This window comes from Cydia pomonella, chromosome 18 (assembly GCF_033807575.1).
Source record: "Cydia pomonella isolate Wapato2018A chromosome 18, ilCydPomo1, whole genome shotgun sequence".
Lineage (NCBI taxonomy): Eukaryota > Metazoa > Arthropoda > Insecta > Lepidoptera > Tortricidae > Cydia > Cydia pomonella.
In genome coordinates this window covers 10,872,289-10,897,865 of record NC_084720.1, presented here as the reverse complement: position 1 = coordinate 10,897,865, position 25,577 = coordinate 10,872,289, and the positions used below count along the sequence as shown (strand labels likewise).

Sequence of the window (25,577 nt, the reverse complement as noted above, 5' to 3'; positions counted from 1 at the left end):
CACCAAGACGGCTTTATTTAAAGGCCTCTGAAGACAAAGAAACTCAATTTGCCTAGTAAAACACAAATTTTAACCAGGCTACAAATACGGGACCCGTCTCCGCCTAAATATAAGTCATTATCAGAAAATAAATCAAATTTTCAGAAACAGACCAGCTTAGCTTAGTTTAGAGCTTATGACCCGAGAAAGAAAGAAATGTAAGCACGGACACTTGGGCACTAGTTCACTAAACAATATAAAGATGTATTCGGACTACCTGAAACAAAATCGTACCTTGAAATTGGTGACGCCCTCGCCAACCTGTTCGATCTCTCCCGCACACTCGAAGCCGAGGATGAAGGGGGTCTTGGGTGGCGAGTCGATGGCTCCTTGTCGCACGATCAGATCCTGGAAGTTGAGGCCACTGGAACAATGGAGACGACTCGTCAGTAAACAATACAAGGGAAAATATGCCTTAAAATAAGGTGGGATAAAGAATCTTATCTAATGAGGAATAAATACATAGGTACGCTTGTCTGGTCATACGCCGACACAAAAACAATGCCTTCCATACGAGTATCTTACATGCGGATAGCCCATTATGTTTCAAATGATTACATTTTTGTTTCAGAGATTGAGGGCGACGATACTGCTAAGTTTAAAAAGGGTTACTCGTCATACACGGAAACAGAAACAATTAAACCCTTGCCTTGCCATGTTAACATGTAACTGTTTCACGCCATTCCCTTTTTTAGATTACACCCAGATTTAACCTACGGTTTAGGTTTTCGACCCTTTGGAGATTTGACATTTGATTTCGCAGCCAGAATTCTTTTAAATGCCCGGCCGGCTTTTGTTTACGCGCATTGCGCAATAAGGATCGAATAATTAATTCTTTTGATTGCGAAAAAATTGCCTTTTTCGCTGCACATAAGAAATCATGTTAATCAATAATATGACTGTCTTATAGCAAAGGCACTTTCAGATGAGCGTACGGTGCATATTAATTAGTTGGATCCTATACTAACACTGCGTTAAAGCATCCAACATGAACCCTTCAAAATCTCAAGTTATCTGGAACGAGCCAAGCTACTGCCCTACACAATGAGAGTTGCTCATCGTGTAATGCTGTATGTAATGCAGCACAGTACACTGTTTGTTTAATCGTACATGAGGCGCTCGGTTTAACTTTATCGTGCAACGATTTAATAAAACTGGTAATTAACGGAGTGGGCCATGGAATGCGGCAGCCATTTGTTATTATGCCAGAGGCGCAAGTGGCATAAAGATACCCACATTTAAATATTTAACGCTGACGTATCAATCAACATCTATATGGAGGCCCTACTGCGTCTTACTATTGTTATGCAGTGTAATAAGTCTTCATATAAGTACATCACCTTCATGTACACCAGTAGGTCAGTTGGTTTATCGCTCATTTTTGAAATGAAATGAAAATGAAATGTTTTATTTTCCAGAAATAATATTCCATGGGTATGTACAATAAAATTAGGCTACTTAAACTAAAGTCTACAATTAATAATACAACTAAAATAAGTAAATAAGACAATTATAATAGGCCTAGGAGCAGTTCACCCCGACTTCATGGTGACAGGTTTGTGGTAGGTCCTCCAGCGCTCATGAACATTTTTGACGAGTAGACAGACTTGTTAGATTTCGTGGATGAGAAGAGACGATTGAGATTCGAATACATGGAGTATCTGATACGATATGAGTACATAAACATAATTGAGGGAAAAATAGAAGGAACGATGTGCACAGGAAGTCCATATTATACTAAGTCGTACATACGTTTATAAAAAATAAGTAGCTCAAGCTCAAGCTAAAGATACGGTTAATGTAAGTTCGTATTAGGAAATCGAAACAACAGCTGAGAAACAACATGAATGGCGATTTGTCCATCGACAAGAGCGAAGTCTGTTAAATTTATGAATGGTATGATGAATCGTCTTTTGTTTTCAATATAAACTATATTCGAAACTTATGAAAGTTATAAAACGTTTATAGATCCCTTTTCTTATTGGGCTTCGAGTAAATAAAACGTGTTCCAGTTTTTTTCCTGACGCTCTTCAATTTGATGTGAATATTTGATCGAATGAGCTATAAAGATAATAATATATGCTTAAATATTCAGTAAAAGCAGCGTCTGCGTCATAGCCCCAGATTGCGAGTGTTTAGTTTATACGCACGCAGCACGGATCGGAAGCACCGTAGAGGCAAATCGTATAACTGTTTTCGGAACCTGTTTCAAGTGTATTGCAAACAAATTGCGATTTGTTGCAATAGAGAAACTACAATAAGTACTTATTTTTTTAATCGAGAATTTAATAACTTAATATCCACTTCAGATATCTGGCCAATAACACCTAATTAATTAAGAAAAATAATCTTCTACTTTATTAGAGCTAAATTGTGCGTTACTAAGTACAAGTAGCAGTTAAATGCTCTCAGAACCTAACTATCGGTAAAAGATTATTAAATCTTGTTTAGCACCTAAAACCATAGGTATAACGTTCAGCCGGTGCGCGGATATAAATTCCTCGTCACATTACAACCTTCAGGTGTCGACAGATATAAGTAGATGTGTTAATTAATGAATATGTAACAACAGTCATGCACGTTGTAGATTGTTTGGCGCGGTGCGTGCCGCGCGTTACAAACACAAACCGCGCAGTGGCCGGCCGCCGTAATCGATACGGCTTGCGATTGTCCCCTTGCGACATCTAGTCTGTGTCTGTATGACTTATACTTGTCTGCTGAAGCGTCACAACAATCGCACGATCGAGTCGATGGCTCGGAAGAACTAGTATAAAAGAGCTCTTTGATAACGTATAGTCGTTATGGGTAAAAAGTTCACATTGCACTACCTATCCAAGATTGAGACTTTTGCATCGCTCTCTAACTAATGAGAATAAACGTCCAGCACACGTCTACTATGTTACGTCTTCAATAGCAATGCGTACTTGTAAGGGTATGCCTGCATACTTGCATGTCTGCATTAACTGTCAATCTTACCATAATTATTGGCATATTTCCTACCTGCATATTAAAATTATAAATTAGCAACCGTTAGGCAGGAGCGGAGTAATAGAGTGTAGCCATAACAATATCGTAAGCATAAGAAAAAATGATGTATTAAAAAGTAATCAAGAAAAAAATATATTTTGTTAATTTAACATATTTAAAGCCGTTTTTAGTATAAAAGTTGAATTTTAGGGCAACTTTTAGTAGTAGTAATTATATATATTTAAATAATAACAAACTTAGTATAAAATGTAACCTAAAATTAAAACTACCTACAAACCTAAAAAAAAAAGGGTAACATGAGTGACCTAGCCCAATATGTTTATATTAAGCTAGATCACCCAGGTCAGAGCCCTGTGGAAGGGTTCCCATAAGGCTGGCTGCATTCCCCCTTTGGATCGCTATGCCGATCCGTTGGGCGAGGAAGGAGCCAGCCCTACGGTCCCCCGTGACATCAATGATTTTTTTTTAAAGTTGCCGAATTAATTTATGAGCGCTAAAAAAATTGTACCTAACTTAAAAATCTTAAAATACACAACATTAAGAACGTATAATCTCTGAGAATTATGTTGGTGATGACACAGCGTACTTTAACGTTAGGTACCCATCCCAAATAGAATCAAAATTAATCTAGGAAACAAAAAGATTTTAGACATCAACAATTAGAGGCATACTAGCTTAAAAGCTTTTCAAGAATATGTAAATGAACACAAAATTCAAATTTCAAAGGGTAGGGATCAGAAGGGACGTAAAAATTTCTTATGCCCTGTTAGCTAATTACGAGCAAGTCATTCATTTCCATTGCCTGAGCTAACACATGCTGTTCTGTCTTCTGACATAATCATAATTGCATTGCAAACTGCGATTAGTATGTCGAATAAAAGTCTCATATTTACTAACACAGTCACAAGTTGTGTTTACGTATATCCGATTAATTTTACTGCAATAGGCCACTGTGGTTTAAACAATTAGGCCCCGCTTTTTAGGTTTCCGTAGTCAACTAGGAACCCTTATGGTTTCGCCATGTCCGTCTGTCTGTCTGTCTGTCTGTCTGTCTGTCTGTCTGTCCGAGGCTTTGCTCCGTGGTCGTTAGTGCTAGAAAGCTGAAATTTGGCATGGATATATAAATCAATAAAGCCGACAAAGTTGTACAATAAAATCTAAAAATTTAATTTTTTTTAGGGTACCTCCCCTACACATAAAGTAGGGGTGAAATTTTTTTTCGCTTCAACCCTAGAGTGTGGGGTATCGTTGGAAAGGTCTTTCAAAACTAATAGCGGTTTTCAAGAAAAATTTTTTGGTAAAGTGAATATATTCGGAGATAATCGCTCCGAAAGAAAAAAAAATGTGTCCCCCCCCTCTAACTTTTGAACCATAGGTCCAAAAAATATGAAAAAAATCGTGGAAGTAGAGCTTAAGAAAGACATTAAATGAAAACTATAGCGGACATGATCAGTTTAGCTGTTTTTGAGTAATCGCAAAAAGTTTTCCCTTCATAGTAAAAAGACTTACTTTAATTAGGTACTGATTATGCAAATTTGCCTATTTGTTCAACTCGGGTGAAAGGTACCGTTTCATCCCTTGGTTAACAATTTACTATACTTTAAGCTCCAGTTTAGCTTATTGTGACGGAAGAGTAACTACGGAACCCTACACTGAGCGTGGCCCGACATGCTCTTGGCCGGTTTTATTATAAATTTAACGTCGCCTTTTACTGCGAGTGCGAGCCGTAAACCCTAAAACAGCAATTGGAGTTAAATCATTGCACACCTAACTAACTAGGAAGTGGCAGCTAAGCCAAAAATACCCCTTCGCATATAATGCACCCAGTGGTTCCTAGTCCTTCAATGTAACGAGTGTACCTAACTCCTTGGTTTTCCCAATCCAATTTGTTTCGCGTGTTTACGATCCAATTGTGACTGGATATCGTATAACGTGGATTTCAGAGTGTTTGGAGCTCTTATTTAGGTACGTATTTAGGTAAGTTTGGAATTGCAGCGTTCGGAAATGGAGTCTTAGATATCAATTTCCTGTAGGAATTGCTCTAACAAGGTAATATTTACTTTCCTTTAGATCATATTAAATTGTAGTTTGTTTACACATTTTTTATTTTGTAATATTGTTTGATTGCATAAAGCAGCGTAGGGTCAATAATGCACACGCTCCCCCCGGGCTTGGAACACGCAGCCGCCCGCCCCATTAGTCAACATTAATGCATTAAAGCTTCGTAATTCCGAATAATTACGGCGACATCGGAGTCGCATGGCCATGCCATACTAGTTCGGTTCCCTGTTCGCGCCCGCATGATTTTTATTGGGTGAATTGGACGCGGGCACTATCGTTTTATAATCAAAAAAGCTTTGTACCATATCGACGATTCCTGGGACCCACATTGCTCCGGAATGTTAAGCCGAGATAATCTTTCGAGCCTTGTATCGAATTTTACACACGCTACCTGACCGCTTACTCGTATTCAACAGACTTGAATGGCTTCCTTTAACAACAATAGTCTGTAATGCGCGCCTTATACGCAGGTAGGAGACTTTTTGTTACTTACGAGTATTAATCCGTAAAATTACTGACGCATTGTCATAAAAGTTTTAATCCGTGTTTACGACGCACAGTTTCAAAACTCCTGATTTGTATCACGATATTATAAATTAAGCTTGAAGTTTTGGGCACTCGTGGTAAGCGGTTGTTGCTAGTTGCGTGTCAACAAGAGTTAAACTAGTGTCAAGGCCCAACCCCCGGTCGCCGACTGTTCCAATTCCCTGAGCCGCTGAGCGAATTACCATGAGACTTGTGCCAACAACCCTGTCCTCCTTCGCCTATCTTAATTACCTGCTATTTCCATATCCTTTTAGATAAAATTAACCCCATTAAAGCCAGTTATATGCTACTGCCACCTAAATTTTTTTAGGTACACTTATAAAGGGTATTACGAAAAATCAAGCCGCTTGTTTCGTTGTTTTGAAAAACAATGATGTGGCAAATTCTAAGCTACGATACAAGCCATTAAAAGTTCCAACAACCCGGACAATAAGACAGTTCGTTCATATAGCTGCCTCTTCTCTTAATTGCAGTTCAGTGTTCATGTTCAGGGCACCCTGAAGTTTCGTTAAAACAACGTTAAACAATTTAATATCGGATGAGTAATCCTCGCGGGGTGAGTAATTGTAGATTGCATTGGGGTTGAAATGGCGTCGCGACGTCGCGCCGCCGGTAGGCGAGGCAGACACGATCGACCGCACCGACATGGGGTGATATTTTTAACCTCGGCACTACAGTCCAATAGCCTATCTAGGTCCTAGGTCACCCACATAAGTTTCTCAGGGGAAATAATGATTCTTGGAATAATATAATCCATATGTATTTAACTGAAATAATACCTAAAGGGTGTGGAAACTTTTGAAAAACTCAATCAGTCCTGTTTAAGAGATACCTAGTAGGATAATTACAAGAAGTTAGTTACTGTAACAAAAGTAACTAGGTTTGAGTAGTATTCAGTCGATAATTGAATTTGAAGTCGTTCGCGGCTCGCTTAACTTAAAAATTCAATTACTTAGGCGTCTTTGAATAGTGGATAATTTACGTCAATAATACAATGTTCAGTTAAGTGAAAAAGTATTTATGCCTCTGCGAACTTATATACCTAACAGGAAACAAAATCTTTAAAATTAGCATTCATGAACACTTGTAAGTTGGTAGACTCTAGTGGTTTTCTTGTCGAAATTGTGATTATTGTCTTCTTTGCGAGCCCAGGAACTGCAGATTGTTACTGTTCTGTTGGTATAAATTTCGTAGCGTTCACGGTGAAGGCATTTGCGCAAGTCGGATGTCGAGCGTCACGTTCCATTGCGCTTCGGCGAAATCCTTACAGCCAGCACTGGCGCCCGCGCGATATTGCATCTCCAACTTTACTACTTTCATTTTCAATACGAGCATTCCAGTCAACAGAATCGGGAAGGTTAATGTAATCGAAAACGTTGTGCGGCGGAAGACTTTAATTTATAAGCCCCATCGTCACCGGTTTAAAAAGAAGAAAAAGGACTAATGTCAAAGTAAATCTTTCACTATCATGCATCGTTATTCGAGAAGGCGTGGCATGTTTAGTTCAGAGACGTCATTGTAATGCGCCGTGGGTGCTACATAGAATGGAATGGTAAATAATGAAGGATGTTTGGCTTTAGCTTCATACTTCAAGTTCTCGGTGGAACATGTTTATCGCAAGTTATACAGCGGTGTTATTGGTAAAGCAAACCAGTAGGTCCTTGAAATTTGCATGGGATGGAATTAAGTCGCGAATTAGTGATAATTGGGTCCAATTACGAGAGTTGATGAATAGGCTTTAAAACTGCCGAAAGATATCTTGCAGAAAAGAAGCTTAGTAGCAAAATTTCGACAGATAGATGTACTTTTTCAGCGCAGGGGCAAAGGATACATAATAGTTATTTGTGGAACAAGAGAAGAAAGTTGGTTTTTCTTGCGAGTGTTGATTCTCTCAAAAAGACGAGATGTAAAATAACTTTGCTCTCGTGTGACACATACAACTTTTCGCCTCAGTCTCTCTTTCAGTGAGAACATATTAAAGGTTAAAAAAATTCAACATCATGTAAACTAGTAAAGTTAACCACATTTATTTACATTCATGAATGAAAGGCATCATCATTATGACGAAAGCTTTTAGAAATATTCCTGTATTCATGGCCTTCACTAAATTAAAAAGCTACTTTGTCTCACTCCCTGAAGTGACGAAAGTAGGCTTGTTCGAGCTGCTGAGGTGAAAAAGTATTTACTTTACTTAATACAGGAGCTCTACTGCCTAACAGACAACAGGCCAAAAATATCTGAAGCATACTGTTCTTCCCTAACGCATACTACGCATAACATGATTTCTTTTGACTGTAAAGGCATTGTCAAAATAGGGAGACATAGGCCGCGTCGTGTAGAGTAGTGACTTGTACTCGTGATATTGATAACGTTAGCCGCCAACTCAGCCCTGTACTAAAGTCTTATGACATGATTAATATGACTATAACTACATATAGTCTCAACGGCGATAAATAGTTCGCAGCATATTAGCATGAGTACAAATGCACTAAAAGGAAATTCTTCACTCTAGTATGTACTTTCTGATTCATTTGTATTCCGGTTCGACGTGTTGCCGAGTTAACGCACATGGTTATGCGTCTATTACGGCCACAGGAAACTGACTTTGCTCATTCCCTCATAATACGAATATGAACAGGCTGAATCAATGTTAGCTATACACGTAACGTAATACACGATCTAACTTTATTTGTTATTTAGCAGCCTTGCCGTAGAATAAGGCGTAATTCTGATACTAGTCATACTTGTCTTATTAATTGCTTGAATATGACTTATGGTGAATAATTAATACAATAGGTAGGTACAGTCCGTTCATATCCTTTCTGTGTCATAGATAGTTAAGTTAGTGGGTAATTTATTTTTATAAGTACGTATAATAGCGTTCTTCTCTCATAAAAGTATTTTTTATATACAAAGTATTATTTAGGGAATTCATAAGAAATAGTGGATAGGTACTGAATATGTATGATGATTGATAGCGATGATCTAGTTATTAACAATTTGCGTGCATTTGCAATAATGTCGATCGAAGAACTGCCATTACTATTTTAATCAAAGTACGGAATGTAAAGTATGGAAATTGTCGCGTGAATAGGTAATGCAACTGTGTTAGTATGTCAAACATATAGCGTGACCGGACTTATGGACCGCATTTCTACTTAAACAGTCTAGCCGCAATTAATTAACCTTGTCCAAAAAATAAACTAAACCGACCGTGTCATCATGTACTCGAGAGCTAAATTTAGCTTTGAAGTTAAGAACATGACATAAGTAGAAGGCTTTTTCATCCTTCTTGAAGCTGGTATGGCGTCCGTCATGTGTTTAAAATCATTTCCGCGACTTCACTTTTTCAAAAGCGCAAACGCAACCTTTGCTTCTTAGGAGTATGCTTATTTTTCTAATTCAGTCACCAATTTTGGGATGACCAAGCACCTGCTTTATAGAATATCCGGTTAGCGGTTTGGGATAGCAGAGTGAATACAAACAATGTATCGCGTGCGACCGCGGCGTGACAACTCTATCGGCTTCCGATCTCTACACTCGCCGAACTGTGACTAGGGCTGACGGATTCCACCTATGGTGAGGTCGGAAATGAGCGGCATAGCTCACATACTTATTTTTGATCCACATAAAATATCGTGAGTTTTCATCAGGAAGAGATGGCCTTCTTTGACAAAATCAACAAAATGGTAAGTCTCCCAATAAAAATTTGCTCGAATCTACCAAACATGACTAGCAAAGTTGAACGTGGAGTCTTAGTAACTTTAACCACCAAACGAGCTAAGTGGCAGCTTCAACATGATTTGGATGAAATAAAAAAATTAAGGCAAGCTTTCAGCTGCAAGCAATCTGAGTGATTTTCGACTTTGATAACATACACCTACACATATACCTACCATACACATTCACCACACCAGCTGGTAAAGGCCCTCTTGGTTGTTCAAAAACTGATGAGAAATTTGCATTTATCCACATGTAATTAAATACAAATTTTGAGTTATTTCCTTATGTTAACTAAATGTTAGCTAAATCTGGGGATGTAAAAGGTCCCCAGTGTCAGAGTACTAATAATAATAAGATTTGGAGGTGTAAAGTCTCTCCAAGTGTCAAAATGAAATTTATACTAAATAAATCAATCGCGTCTAGACTGCTAACAGTCTCATAAACTAATGCTACAGAATAACTAGTATGTATCCCACAAGTCAAGTATACAATAGTACAGAGACATAGGTATAGTGTCCACGGTTAATATATTCAGTTAGGAGATGTATAATAATAGACATAAGACACTACTTTTCGAACCACGAGCGTAGCAATAAGTGGTTCAATTTTGGAATCTTTCGCTTGCTCGGGTATCAATAGCACGAGAGATTAAACAACAACTTTGCCCTCTTGTAAAACAAATAACTATTGTACATTTTAAATATTAAGATTTCTTAGACAGCCCTGAGGCTGCAGGCAATCGTCACAGTTTCATACATCATAATGGACGTACATTTCGTTATCTGCCATAATTGCCTTTACATACTCGCGCGTATTACTCCCGCACCGGTATGCACGTCAGGCTCAGAGTAGCTGTTATACGCATGCGCAACACGTGCTACTTCTGTGTGGCACTTAAACACATGCTTAAAGGTACAAAAAAAACTTAAACGGAAGTATTCGTGATTTTCGGAATACCAAGATGTATTTTTAGGATGTTGTTCAAGGCCTTTTTTATTCGGCACAATCTACGCTTTAAAAATTGGGTGAAGTGGGTTTAAGTTATTCGTAAATTTAATTTAAATTTATTGTGCGTCTATTCCTGCCAAGTTTCGCGACAGAACTATAATTAAAACGGCATTGACTAAAGCTGTTAAAACATGGATTAATTCAAAAGTTAGAAAATGACTGTCTAAGTGAGTAAGCCAGTCGTCGGGCGTCGGCAAACGGTGCGGCTCAAAGTTCGCACGAGGTGTCTGCTAATTTCAGCAAAGGGATCAACACTCTGTTAATGCTTCAAATGTACACTTTACATCGAGATTTGATCTCGTTTCATTACTGACAATGCGTTGAAAACTTTAGGGACTATTAAAACGCATGTGAAGTCCGAAGCCAAACTATTTCTTGGAAAATAAGACCATTTTAAACCTTTTCGTAGCTATTAACGGTTTTACATACAATGACGATGGCATTATTAAGTGTTGGTGCTTTGGCACCAAAAGCAAGTAATTGACGGAGGAATGTACATTTGCAAGCTCATTGTTAATTAGTCACCCCACATAGCAACCGTCATACTACAAATATTCGTCGCAGTCATCCGCGTTAATTGTCCTGCCAGGAAGTGACCAGCGGGTACAGCTTGACTGACATGAGGGGACGTATCAGGGTTTAAATCAGACATTTTGGGTATGCAAACTGGCTACGTCTTATCAAAAAAATTATGTAGAAAAAAAATGTGAAGGTCTAAAATGCCATGTCAAACTTACTAATAATCTATACTTATAAAACGAAAAGAGTTCTTAATTAAGTCTCTTCCTATTTTTCTTCATATTTTTTTTATTTCGACACTAAGTATTTCGTCTGAAATGCGATCGGATAGGAATAAACTGTATAGTTTAGGCATGTTTACAAGCTTTTATTTAACTTGCCTTGTTAGTACGTAAGTATGTTTATGTGGGTCAAATTAAATCTTGGAAGCTAAATTCGACCTACTTCCCGATACTCGATCAAGTTTTACATACTTATGTAAGTCGGATGACAATGCAATATTATGACGACATGGAGCTGATCTGATGATGGAGACAGGAGGTGGCCAACAGAACTCTGTAATAAAACAACGCAAACTGTGTTTCGGTTTGTTAGCCCTTTATCAGGCTGACAGTTCAAAAATAAAAATCGAATGTCAGTCTTACTCATCGAAAATAGAACACAAGTTTGAAGTGCCGTATGTGGGAAATATATCTCCCTTAGCCTGGTAAAGGGTTAGAATTGTCTTTATGACTATTTGTTGCCTGTGGAAAGAAAAGTACAGTCAGCAATAAACGATTGTACCAAAAATGTATTTTTTGACAAAAACTTATTATGTTTTGGATATTTGCTCACAAATAACATCATTTTAATGTGGGTTATAAAGTAAATATGGTACTTTATATCCCAGCCGATCATGTCCTCCTGTAAGTAACCAATAATATCATCAAATCTAGAACATCGGATGTCTACAATTACCATCACATTTAGGTTTCCCCCTATATGCTTACTGTAATTCCGTAGCCATGCGTGCTCTCAAACCGTCTAATAGCAACGCTACAAACAGACAAGAATTCGATTGATGAACCACCAATTAACGCTCTCAGGAGCCCGCGTTACACAATAACTGATAATAACATGACTTTGACTCAGAAGAGCTTTAATGAATCGGAATTCGGAAGTTACAGCTGCGTTTGATTTCAGGTTTTCGTATAGATTTTGTACTGACATGTTCAGTTGGTACCTTTAATCGAAAGTACGCTTTTAAAGTCTTGAATGCGTAAAGGAGTTATTACCTACATATTATATGACATGTATCCTTTGTTCGGAAACTTTCTGCTTTCTTACCTACTAAGAGGAGCAAGGATATAACATACACCTTAAAAAGGATAGCTGTAATAACCCTTATAGAACTTAGTTGTGCAGGCGACTAAGCAAAAACAAGTTACCATTTTTATATTTAATATGATTCCAATACTAGGAGCTTTATTAATAGCTAGATTAATATTGTATTTCATTACAACTTCATTTCATTAATGGATGTCCATTGATGACAAGACGTTTGATGTGAATGGGTTGGTAAAGTAGAATTTTACGATAAAATTGCTAACATTTTCCGAAGCAATGGAAACGAATGGGTGCCGATTGCCTCCTTCCATCAGCTAACGAAGTCCGACGGCCCACAACGACCGACATTTATTTAACACCCCTGCTGTTGACTAGTGAAGAGTAATACGCTTCTATAAGATCAAATAAACTTTATTTAGTTTGCCTTACGCATGCCTTACACATTAATACGTAGGTGAGTATTTAGGACTAACAAAAGTAAATCCAAAACAAGCACGGCACTACGAGAATAAGAGAATTAAAGCAGCAGTCGCATCCCCCTGAATATGAAACTTATGTATAAATTACCCCCCTTCTGCGGCAGTCGAGTAAAACAGCTTGTCTTTATAACTTTTTGACGGTTTATGGTTCACAGGTCAGCAAAAAAACATCACGCTGCCTTTCCCCAAAAAAGAATTTCTTTGTTTTTATCTGAATCGATAAACAAAATAAATAGAGATAAAATATTATCTTCCCTCAGGAAACAAAAACAAAGTTCTTCAGATAAGGAATTGCTATGGAATGGGAATTTTAAGTCATTATTTGGGCAGTGTCTAAATACGATAAAAATGTATTTGTAAGATTATCCGTACCACATCATAGGTACTACTATTAAGGTAAGGTAGGAATTTTTAAACATTTGGCGCCTTTTATTACGTATGGCATTTAGGAAGGGGGCCGACCATATCTTATTTTTTCTTACAGGGTGGTGGGAGGTAGTTCTTACGTAAGTTCAAAAAATACACAAGTTAAGATTATACTTTGATAAAGAACGTGTGAGTGCCGTTGAAGAAAAACTATGAATAAAAACCTAAATAAAAAAGTTGATAAAAATTAAAAATGTTTAGGTAGTACCTCTGCAGGTATAAAATATGTAAACGTTCCTAATATTGTTTCTTTAAAAATCAAAACTAAAACAAATCCCATGTGTATTGTTTTTTCCTTCAGATTCTTACGTAATTAGCGGTAGCGTGTCGGCTTATTCTTATTTTTTCTTGCATAGGGAAGAGAGGAGGTCAAAATATGGCTAAAAATCGTCTTACGTAATAAATGAATGGCGCCTTTTCTATTTACGAGCACCAATTGAGTCCCACAAAGTCGAACGAAGGTCGCGGTGGACCTGGATCGGTGTGGAAGAACGAGATCCCGAACGAATATATAATCTAAAATAATTCATAATCTAAATCATCAAATCACAATAGGTAATGTCTATGACCGCCGCCGTAATCCTTAAAGCGGATCGTCAAGAAAGATGGTACCTATAATACGATATGCTAATGTAGCACGCCCTTACTAACATGTGTATGAATGCGGGCGCAAAAAAATGACTTTCAGAATACTGGCTTCGAAACCGATGCCGTCACTGGGTAATAAACGGAATATCATTACAGCGTCCCAAATGTTGTAGCAAAAAATGCCGATCGCTAGGGCGAGTTGAAGGCAAAGGGAGCCCTTACTATGTAACTAAATATAGATCTGCGAGTCGACTCCGTACCGGAATTTATACTCTAAACACGTCTTGCGTTCCCGAGGCCCAATCCTACACGACTAGCGGATTAATACTGGCAGAGCCACCTACTTGCTCAATTAATTTAACTTTGCGCGTTCGCGGGGCGGCGGTTGATGCCCGCAGGAATGTTTCTCACGACGCGTGTTCCTGCTTTTGCACAATGGGATTTTACTTAGCAAAACACTACCTATAGTTTTTATAAATACACAAAATGGCGCTGATGAACAGTCTTGTGGCATAGTTTCTTAATTAACCTTTCGTATGCTCCTGTCAAAAAAAATCCAATTAGTATATAGCAATCATGACAACTTCATGTTTAACTTGAATATATATGAAGCATATTTGCTTGTAAGCATACTTAAATTACTTTGTAAAAAAACATTGAACACATACATTTAACTCTTATTAGGAGGCATTAATATTAGAGAGAACCTACAGCGACACATTTTGGAATGGAATTTTATTTCCAGTTTCCTCCGTTCTTTAATACAGCTTTATTAAGATAGGTACAACGGTCAAGCTGTATAGGGTTATAGGTAGAAAATATAAGTCAATAGGCAGGTGCCAAGTTAATTAATGATATATCTACAATTAAGCTAGGCAAAGGGATTTTTATAACTACTGGTCAATTACTGACAAAAATAACTGTCATTAAAGGATATACAATTAATAAACCAATTTTATCGAAAAGATTTAATCTGGTTTACTCAACAGTAAGTGCCGACTTTAGGATTATATACGCAATAAAAAGATCAGTATTTTCATAGACTTTACAGTCGACTTTTTTCATTAAGTACATATTATTTAAAAGGCGCTAAGCCAAATTTAATTTGAATAGGGTAACAAAGCACGTTTGATCTTGCAGAATAATCCTAATTTGTATCATAATATAAACGGAATTAAAAATATATAATTAAGAACTGAATATCTTGCTATTTTTAGCATCACGAGGTGTACAGTAATTATATAAACTCATAATATAAAATGATTAATAAGCGTGTTACTGTTATTCAGTAGATAAGACATAGTCAGCGTTACATTCAACAAGTAGTTGGTAATGTCAGCCGTTACTCACGCCGGTCTAAGAATCGGTCCGATAATCGAAAGCCATCGCGTGGAGAAAGATTGTACTCGATTGTATCAGATATGAATTATTAACATAAGAATAGAAAGATGCCGCTAGTCGAGAGAAGAAAAAATATCAACACAATGTGCTTCTATTCATTTATCGGAGAGCTTGGTTAATGGGTGCTATAAAAAATAAGCATTGGCGTCGAAAGACGTAGGGCCCGGGGAGATTGGTCGGCGTGAGGAAGTGAGGTTTGAGGTGAGGGCAGGGGACGCGCCGTATTGATCCGGCGCGCCCCCCGCACCTCGCAGACTACGGGAGCTGAACCCCTCGCCCCCGAGTGCGACGAACACCCCCCATGCCGACCACCCTGCCACGACGCAACCACACCCCTTTTTCGATGCAGTACCTAGTCACGGGATTTTCCAATTCATTTTTTCCGGCATCCGCGAAAAACCACCTACAATAAAACACAATGAAGACGTAAAGGCACATTACGTTTAAACGATGCATAAAAGATGTTAAATTCCATAAAAGTGCAACGAGATCGAGATTGATTTTAGATTCACATCTAAATAAGGGCACACGCGCGACACGACGTTTAAGGTTCCGAGAAATTTCGGTCTGATATTTTGGAGATTTGTTACCTGTCATGCGTGTTTTATTTGTCAAAAAAGATAAAAGAATCCGGCTTGTTTACTGCCATATAGAGCGGCGAGTTGATTCCATTATGGGCACAATAAGCGAAGGAGCATTTTCGTAAGTTCAATGACTTAGCAGACTCACAATGTGGCCGCAGGCGGCGGCAAGCCGCGACCCGGCTGCAGCATCTGCTGAATTTTATAGATAGGCATATGTTCAGTCAGACTCCCAATCGAGCTTCCGCCTCACTTGGAGTTACGGAATATAGGACCAGTGCTACGCCACAACCTTCTCAAATCTATAACACATGATGTATTCTCCTATCTATATTACATGCATTAGGGTAAAATGCTATTGAACATTTTAATCAGAAATCTACTCCCTATTATTCTAAAGAAACTTATTAAAATCTGTACAACATACTTTTCAAGTTTTCTGTCGAGTGAGTGGAGTAGGTGAAGGTGAAATTAGATTGAACGACTGATTTTAGACAATGCATTAAGTACTTGGTTGTAAAACGGGAGCTTGTAAAAGGATAACTTATGCAAATTATTAGGTATTGCTTGTGGTTTTACATAAATATATCTGAGCTAAGCCAGTTACAAAAAGACGGACATGACGAAGCTATAAGGGTTCCTTATTGAGTGTGGCAACCTAAAGAGCTAACTATATATGTATATACATATAGCCTGTCTTGTACTTAGGTGATCTATCTATAACTTCTTGTCGGTTGCCGGGACTATCGATTGTTGTTAGAGCTGGCTAATCGATGACTTATCGCACATGCAATTAAATGTAAAGCGATAACAAAGCTGAGCGCCATAGTTAACTGCTCAAAAAATCAAAAAATTTCAAAATGAAATTACGTCGCGTTCTCTTTTATTGTTATACATATTTAGTATTTTTAATGTCAGATTCTGATTTATACGAAGTGGCACACAGCAATATTTATTTTAATTGGCAGATTAGTTGTTTGTTTTCAAATGGTACTTACATGATGAGTCAATTACGATACTACCGTGGACTGACTCATGTGCGTAAGGAGTACCATGCCAAGTAAGTACTATGCGAGAATAAAGACTGTGACACATCGCCTACTACTACTATGTACCATATACCGCAAACATTTAGTTCGTTCAATTGTTTTAACAGACAGATGCATTCCTACAAGTAGGACATTTCACAATAAAAATAAAACGTTCACACCGTTTTTAACGAGTTTGACTGTAAACATAAGCTGCCCATCAAACTGAACATGATTGATTGAAAGATGGATAGGCGGTTGTATCTTGACACAACGGGATAACGTGTTATTATAGAATAAGAACGATTACACAGCAGACCCTTTTTTAATTATTTCAATAAATCAAAATTAAGGTCTATATTACTTGCTTAATGCTTACAGATTTTCAAGTTTACGCAACAAGAACGCCTTAGTAGGTAGAATTATAGAAGCAATAATTGTAGATGTAGATGTGCAATCTCGGGAGCGAGTCCTCCTACACAGTGGTTGCAGTACTTGCAGTCAGGTAGAATGGCGAGTTATTCCAATCGAGTTAGTTCAAGAACATAGCTTTCTAGTGACTCATAGGAAGAGAGCTATCTCGGCCAGACGCTCTCAATAAGGAAGAGGGTAATAAACAAATTCATCTCTCCCATCTTATGTGGCTTCAAAGCCCATTAAAATGCACAATACTGCACTTTATACCATAGAGCGTCGCATCACGAGGGGCAAACGCTATTTTTAGTCCTTAAATTGATACGCCAACAAAGGAAAGGATGTAAGCAATTAACAAGCACTTTCGCCACAAAAAGAGGACCAATTACGTCATGAGATAGACATTCCTAATTAGTTCGACAAAAGATTTTAAACATAATTGAATCTTACAGTTTAAGTATACTAATTTAAATCGACCGAGGGTACTTTGTTCTAATCATTGACCCTCAGACGACCAAAAACGATGGTTTCCATATCGTTCAGTGTTCCAAGAAGTGTATATATGATGTTGAGCAGATGCCCGCTACACAACAAAAAGTCTACGATCCCATTTCCCATCCCTCACTATACTTATCTCCACATATAATTAAGCACTCTCGGAATCAAAAAGAAAGCCACTCACGAAAGGCGTGAGTACGTCGATTGTTCTTGGAAGTGATCGCACACTGACACCGACTTGACCCAATTGAAAATAATGGTATGTTATTCATTGGTCAGAACCCTTTGAGAAGTCTTACTATAACATTAGTTGATCGACGCGCAGACAACGCTGCAACGACACACTATGCAGCGTCGGAGAGATTTTATTTTTTAACGGTCATAAGTCATTAATTTAATGGCAACGTCAAACAAGGCACCCTTGTTCTGCAGCCTGGGCTAATTGATCGAAAAGGAAACAAATACATGAGGGGACTACTTGACATTTTATTACTTTGTTTTTATCACAAATTGTTAAGTATAGCTTAGGTAGCCGTTAAAACAATCCATGTGCACATGAATCATCTCACCCAGCCCCCGCTGCGATTTCTTCCACGATTGTAATGAGAAGCTTAATTAAGTGAGACATAATCCAGATCCCTCTCAGTTCAGGATTAATTTTTCTTATCCAAAACAAAGCTTGAACTGAAATGTGAAACACACATCGTGTTGACAAGCGAATGCTATTTAGATGGAAATGAATCACATCGATCTCACAATACGATTGTAAAAAGTTATTGCATGGAAAGTTGTATTAGGTACCCACTTACGGCGTAGTCTCGACTCATTGTCGTAAAGTCATGGCCACCATAGCGACGCCGTGGCTTGAGGCTAGACAGGTATTATTTAAAACATTCGGCTGCGTTATATTACATTATAATGACTATTTAATTGTGGGTCAACAAACTCCAAGATAATAATCTAGTTAAGCTCTTTGGTGAGTATTTGACTATTTGTAGAGCACTTCGTTAACCTTGACTTGAGCGCGTTCAAGTTCATATTTTATTTATTAAAGTCATCGTTCATCAACTTTCAAAATAACGACAAAACGCGATGTAGGATCCGAGTGTCCTAAAAAACTTTTTCATAATATTTTAAAATTTTATTGCCCGTTCAAATTCCTACATAATCACATGGTTTTATAGTAAAATAAGTGCGTATAAATAAAGTCAATAAATGATAGGCATATTCTCTTGTTGGCCTGAGTGCCGGTACGCTCGCACCGTGTGGGCGGAACTCACACGTTTTTGCAGTGCAGTCTAGACTTAGAACTGGTATCTCGTAGGGTACCGGTCGCATCGACCGGTACCAATAGCGAGGCAACCGTAGCCAGGCCGTTCATAATTCGCGGCAGCTGGCGGTTGTCGCGGTCATTTCCATAGTAAGCGAGCGATAAGCGGCTAAAATTAGCGCGGCCGGAGGATGCACCTCCTTGCACGGCACCTAGCTTCTGGCACTGTCGACTAAAGGAGAGAAAGCCAATAAGAATGTATGGAGTCGATACATCGTTTCTGTCCATTGGATTAGAGTATACTCGTAGCATGACCCACTGCAGTTTTCTCTGATTATGACCTTTTACTTTTACTTTTACCTTTTCCAATTTACTGCAGATTTGCAGTAAATTGGAAAAGGTATCTTACTAAAATTAAACTAACGAAGAGAGGACCACTTTTTATCGAAAAACTATAGTAATGTTAACAATTTCCCTTAGCCTTCAACCTTACTAAAGGCGTTTTTAGAGTTCCGTAGCCAAATGGCAAAAAATGGAACCCTTATGGATTCGTCATGTCTGTCTGTCTGTCTGTCTGTCTGTCCGTCCGTATGTCACAGCCACTTTTTTCAGAAACTATAAGAACTATACTGTTGAAACTTGGTAAGTAGATGTATTCTGTGAGCTGCATTAAGATTTTCGCATAAAAATAGAAAAAAAGAACAATAAATTTTGGGGGTTCCCCATACTTAGAACTAAAACTATTTTTTTTTTTCATCAAACCCATACGTGTGAGGTATTGGATAGGTCTTCAAAAATGATATTGAGGTTTCTAATATATATTTTTTCTAAACTGAATAGTTTGCGCGAGAGACACTTCCAAAATGTACCCCCCCCTGTAACTTCTAAAATAAGAGAATGATAAAACTAAAAAAAATATATGATGTACATTACCATGCAAACCTCTACCGAAAATTGGTTTGAACGAGATCTTGGTAAGTAGTTTTTTTTTAATACGTCATAAATATGGTACGGAACCCTTCATGAGCGAGTCCGCCTCGCACTTGACCGCTTTTTATTTAGTTTGACCCAGTTTCGTTGTAAACTAAGTTTATAGGAGGACGAGACTCTCGGATTAGAGTTTGTATTTTATTTTTTTATAATACGTCGGTGGCAAACAAGAATACGGCCCGCCTGATGGTAAGCAGTCTCCGTAGCCTATGTACGCCTGCAACTCCAGAGGAGTTACATGCGCGTTGCCGACCCTAAACCACCCCCTCGTTGAGCTCTTGTTGTAGAGTTTGTAGTTATAATGAATGAGGTGATTACGTAAGGAAATATGGAAGATCGGACCAATTGGAAATAAAGGGGAGGCCTTTGCCCAGCAGGGGACACTGATTAAGGCGTATTAATCAATACTAAGTAACTTTACTATGGCGCGAGCTTTTTATGCCGGCCGCGTCTGTCCTCGGGTATTTTTTCCTGTTTGCTAGTTGCATGTTACAGAACATTCTGTTCTTTTTTAAGTTTAAAAGTATGTATGTGTGACGACCGGTTTGGCCTAGTGGGTAGTGATCCTGCCTACGAAGCTGATGGTCCCGGGTTCAAATCCTGGTAAAAGCATTTATTCGTATGATGAGCATGGATATTTGTTCCTGAGTCATGGTTGTTTTCTATGAATTTAAGTATTTATAAATATTTATATATTATATATATCGTTGTGTAAGTACCCTCAACACAAGCCTTATTGAGCTTACTGTGGAACTTAGTCAATTTGTGTATTAATGTCCTATATTTTTTTTATGTAGGTAGTTATCGACAATCTAAGGAGACAGATTTCAAATTATGCTATTTGACCTTTAATAAGATGTTATCCTCAGAATCTTGGTTTATGAGCCAACTCCGGTTACGGTGTTCTAAGTCATGGTCTCATGGTGTCATGATTACGTAGCTAGTGTAGTGTAAGTGTATCTGGTTGTTTTTAACCAAGCCAGATAGATATCCAGGCATTATTAAGAGAGTATTAGGTACAAGTAGCTGTTGTTATCTTCTTAGTCAGGCACTCGGGGAAGTATAACACAAAAGCGAAACACATCATTCATCGTTAAGTAAGAAAATTGCTGAAACAAACACCAGTTAACTTTAACAAGAAAAGTGGCCGATATCTCATGACCGTGTCGTCTCGCAAGTAGCTTCGAGCTTGAGGCGAGTCGTCTGTATATTATCTCAAGCACTGGAGCGATAAAAACGAACAAAGAACAATGTCAGTGGGCGCTCAACTCACTTTCGCATGAACTCGCTACGGTGCGGCTTCGTATGACAAAATATCATTAAAATTGTAGCCTTCCACGGCCGGGACAACACGCTCCGCTGCACCAATGCATGCGTGAACGCTCGTCGGATTGAACACGATTTACTTACCATAACTATTTACTGAATAAACAATGAGCTATCTAGCGAAATCGATAGAGATCACGACACCTAGGTGAGCAATTGAACAAGAATTGCGGTCTCCGATTTATTGGCTCATCATTATTCCATGTCTTATCAGAAATGGTAATGTATTTTGACAAGCTTCGGAAAGTGGTCTGCCTAATAATAGTGCTCGTGCGAATAATTATGTCGGGTTTAATGTGTAGTTCCGTCGCGTCGTGAGTCGTTGGAGTGTAAATCCGCTGAAGGGCGCGTCACACAGGTCGACCGCGAATTCGAGAGTGCGTCCAGAATTTTCAATTGGGTGCATCTCAGTGGCGGCAGATGTGAATCAGCAATGTTAATGAGACAGACGAGACACGGCGCATGCGGGGCCCGGCGCGCACCACGCTCAGGTTCGCAGCATATTGCTACCTGAGCAAAACCTCCACCCCAGTGTCAGATCACAGAAACCAGAGGTACTTGCCCTGATGTTAATGAGACGTTGTTTGTTATCTGTATCTCGTTGAACCGCAGTTGAGGGAATGGTTTCCTGGTTTTTTTTTTTTTTTTAATCTTACGAAGAATTTATTTATCTTTAAAGTTTAATAATAGGATTAATTCCCGGGTAGGATTTAACAACAAAAAATCCCTAGCTAGCACAAACAGAGTGATGAAATCGTCCGTTAACAACAAGAAAAAACGGAATACCCTCTTCTCTTCGTAATTTCTAAAACGTTTCGTGTCTACATATTTAAAACACATTGAACATTTTATAAAAACACGTTGCGTTTAAATCGCACGGGAAACCTGTTCGGATTCAGCGTTTCGGATATTTTAGCAAAAAGTTTTGAGTGAGTATATGTCTATATGATACGAAATCTGAAAGGACTCACCAGGCTTTGACGCGAATGAGGACCTCGCCCTCGCCGACCGTGGGCTCGGGCTTCTTGAGGATCTTGACGGTCTTCAGGCCTCCGAAGCCCGTGAGGACGACGGCGCGCATCTCCTTGGGCGGCGGGGTCTCCTCCTCCTTTTTCTCGGCTTCCTTCTTCTCCGGGGTCTCCTCCGGAGGAGTTTCAGTCGTTCCATTCTCGGTCGGGGTCTTTTCGGGCGCCGCGGCCGCCGGGGTGTCCGTGCTTTCCGTCATTGTGAACTTGTGGGGTGCGTTGAGCGATACGGGGAACGGACGCGGTGCGAATGAGCCCGGGTATCGAAAGCCGGCCGGCGAGACGACGCGTCGCGAACGAATGAGGGGAGGGAGTCGAGCCGACGCGCGCACCTCGGGCGCCGCGGGACGAGGGTGCCGCGGGCGGCGCGGGGGAGGGCGCGGCGAACAGGTGGCCGGTGGAAGCGCGAGAGCCGCCCGGCCGGTTTGTGGCGCTGGCAAGCACCCCCGCCGAACATGTGGGTAGCCCAACATAGCCCATCATGTTGCAAAAATCTCGTCCCTAATAAACGGACAAAGTTTTGAATTATATTCTAAATTGATTACTTAAGTTTTGAACTATGGAATTGGTATTTAGACGATTAATTTACGAATTTACTTAAATAATAAAAGCAACTTACCCTTACCTACCACGCATTACGCATTGCATCGTGCCATTCGGGCATATTCCTTACTTGCAAATAAGTAACTGGGTCACAGGTCGCAGACATTAAATTTTGCAAAACTTTTTACCCGACTGACGAAAAGCAGGTAATATTTTCTCTGTGAAAATATATTTGTAGGCGTGCAGCAGACCAAAAGGTTTATTAGCAAACCTAATATCTAATGTAAATATTGTAAGTTGTAACTGACCTACTAATATGTTGGATTAAAAAATATCGAACTAATCATGTCAATTAAAAGTCAATCTTAGTGTTACACCCAACTATAATAAGCAATAGGTATGTGAGCTTACCACATCACCAAAAAGTAGGAATGTAAGTATATCCGGAATCTCTGCTAACTGACAGAGAAGTCGCTATAAAAAAAAGTAGGAAATGTTTAATTGTAGATTTATGATGGCTCTTCTCATATCTAAAAGCAGATAGGTACTCATTCTTTATCAGAACCGTAGTTCAAAGCAAATAGCCACCCGTGATGAGGCGTCTACCTAGTTTTTGATATAAGTTGCCAACCCAACAAAAGCGGCCAAGTGCGTGTCGGACTCGGCTATGAAGGGTTCCGTACCATTTATGACGTATTAAAAAAACTACTTACTAGATCTCGTTCAAACCAATTTTCGGTGGAAGTTTGCATGGTAATGTATATCATATTTTTTTTTAGATTTTTCTTTTTGTTATTTTAGAAGTTACAGGGGGGGAGGGACACATTTTTCCACTTTGGAAGTGACTCTCGCGCAAACTATTCAGTTTAGAAAAAAAATGATATTAGAAATCTAAATATCATTTTTGGAGACCTACGTATGGGTTTGATGAAAAAAATTTTTTTTTCAAAATTTTAGACATTAAAAAAAACTACTTACTGGATCTCGTTCAAACCAATTTTCGGTGGAAGTTTGCATGGTAATGTACATCATATATTTTTGTTAGGTTTATCATTCTGTTATTTTAGAAGTTACAGGGGGGGGGGGGGGACACATTTTACCACTTTGGAAGTGTCTCTCGCGCAAACTATTCAGTTTAGAAAAAAATTATATTAGAAACCTCAGTATCATTTTTGAAGACCTATCCATAGATACCCCACACGTATGGGGTATGGGGTTGATGAAAAAAGATTTTTTGAATTACAGTTCTAAAATTTTCTAAGTACCTATGGGGAACCCCCAAAATGTATTGTTTTTTTTTTCTATTTTTGTGTAAAAATCTTAATGCCAAGTTTGAACAGTATAGCTCTTATAGTTTCGGAAAAAAGTGGCTGTGACATAAACGGACAGACAGACGGACATGACGAATCTATAAGGGTTCCGTGTTTTGCCATTTGGCTACGGAACCCTAAAAAGCACCCTGCTTCATAGTATATGTATAAGCCCCGGCTCAAGGCCTTATATATTTCCAATCGCTCGTCAAACGGCTCGAATTAAACCAGTATAACTGTAACCACGCTCGGTAACAACTACAGGTGATCGGAGGTAGTACTTATATTGGAGCCCTTTAGGCAGTTCGCGATGAAAATAACGAGCAAGGTCTTCTATTTCCACCTGAACGTGACCTGATCTCTAATAACCATTTTTCTTCAATTCGAGCACTGGAAAAACTACCCTCATATTCAATGCGTGTCCTACCAGTGCGTGAAATAAGTGCTTTTTAAGTATTATTGTGTTGCTGGCAAGTTGTCGGTTTTCATTACATATTAGGAATGAATGGAGGTGAAGACTGAAGAGAAAAATAGCTTCATTGGTTAGGTTTGAGGAAACATTGAAGTGGGTAGATAGAGATAGTGTAGATATCTATTTATAGGATAAGTTAAATGCGTGATGTGATTAGGTATGTTATTTGTATTATGTTCCATATCCATATGAAGAAATGAAACTAGTAGGATAAATTAAAAATTTCATATGCAAGTTCACTTTTCACATGCAATGCAAGTACTACCTAGATACCGAGTTGAAACTCGCTTTTCTCATCGTAAGGCAAAAGCTTACAATTAGCTGAATTAGCAACGGATATTGCATTAAAAATGGGTTACTCGTAACTTCATATTAATTCATTTAATTTAAGAGCTGGGCTCTTGCCGATGCATCTTTATAAAGATGTCTCCACCTTGGTCGATCCGAAGCCAGCCCTTTAATGTCCTGGTACGACATGGCCCTCCATGGCCCCTTCATGCTACTTTGCTTGGCTCATATAACTTTTTCTTGGTCTTCCCCTCCCTCTCCTTTCATTTACTTTCCCTTCTATAATGTTTCTGACGAAGTGGTCGAGACGAACTAGGTGGCCGATCATTTTTCCTCTTCTATTTTTAATAATGCTCATTAAGCTTCTCTTTTCCTTCCCTCTTTTAGGACGGCTTCATTGGTTACTCTTTCTGACCAACTTATTCCGTCCATCCTTCGCCAAAACTAGATCTCAAATGCTTGTAAATATTTTTCATCTCTCTTATTTCGCGTCCACGTCGCACATGCGTAGAATACGATCGACCATATATATGTCTTTATAAATCTCTTCCGTATGTTTAAGGATATACGTGATCTGAATAGGTTTTTTTCTTATAGAAAGTCTATTTAGCCATTGCAATTCTTGCTTTTATATCTGGAGTACATCTTGAGTTTTCTGTTATGTATACTTCCCAAATATTTCAAGTTCTTGCCTTATTCTATATTTCTTCCCCTTATTTTAAGCTCAC

The 25,577-nt window shown here is 38.7% G+C and overlaps 1 protein-coding gene across 2 annotated transcripts in view; it reads right to left on the bottom strand.

Annotated features, from left to right (window-relative positions):
- The window catches only part of LOC133527395 (synaptic vesicle membrane protein VAT-1 homolog-like), a 44,837-nt gene extending 22,113 nt beyond the window's left edge, over nucleotides 1-22,724 (bottom strand). For both annotated transcript variants that reach the window (XM_061864378.1, XM_061864379.1), the window contains exons 1-2: nucleotides 22,183-22,724; nucleotides 274-403 (exon numbers count right to left, since the gene is read on the bottom strand). In XM_061864378.1, coding sequence (XP_061720362.1) covers nucleotides 274-403; nucleotides 22,183-22,709 — 657 coding nt within the window. In that variant the 5' untranslated portion in view covers nucleotides 22,710-22,724. The remainder of the gene's footprint in view (nucleotides 1-273; nucleotides 404-22,182) is intronic.
- Between the last annotated feature and the right edge of the window lie 2,853 nt (nucleotides 22,725-25,577).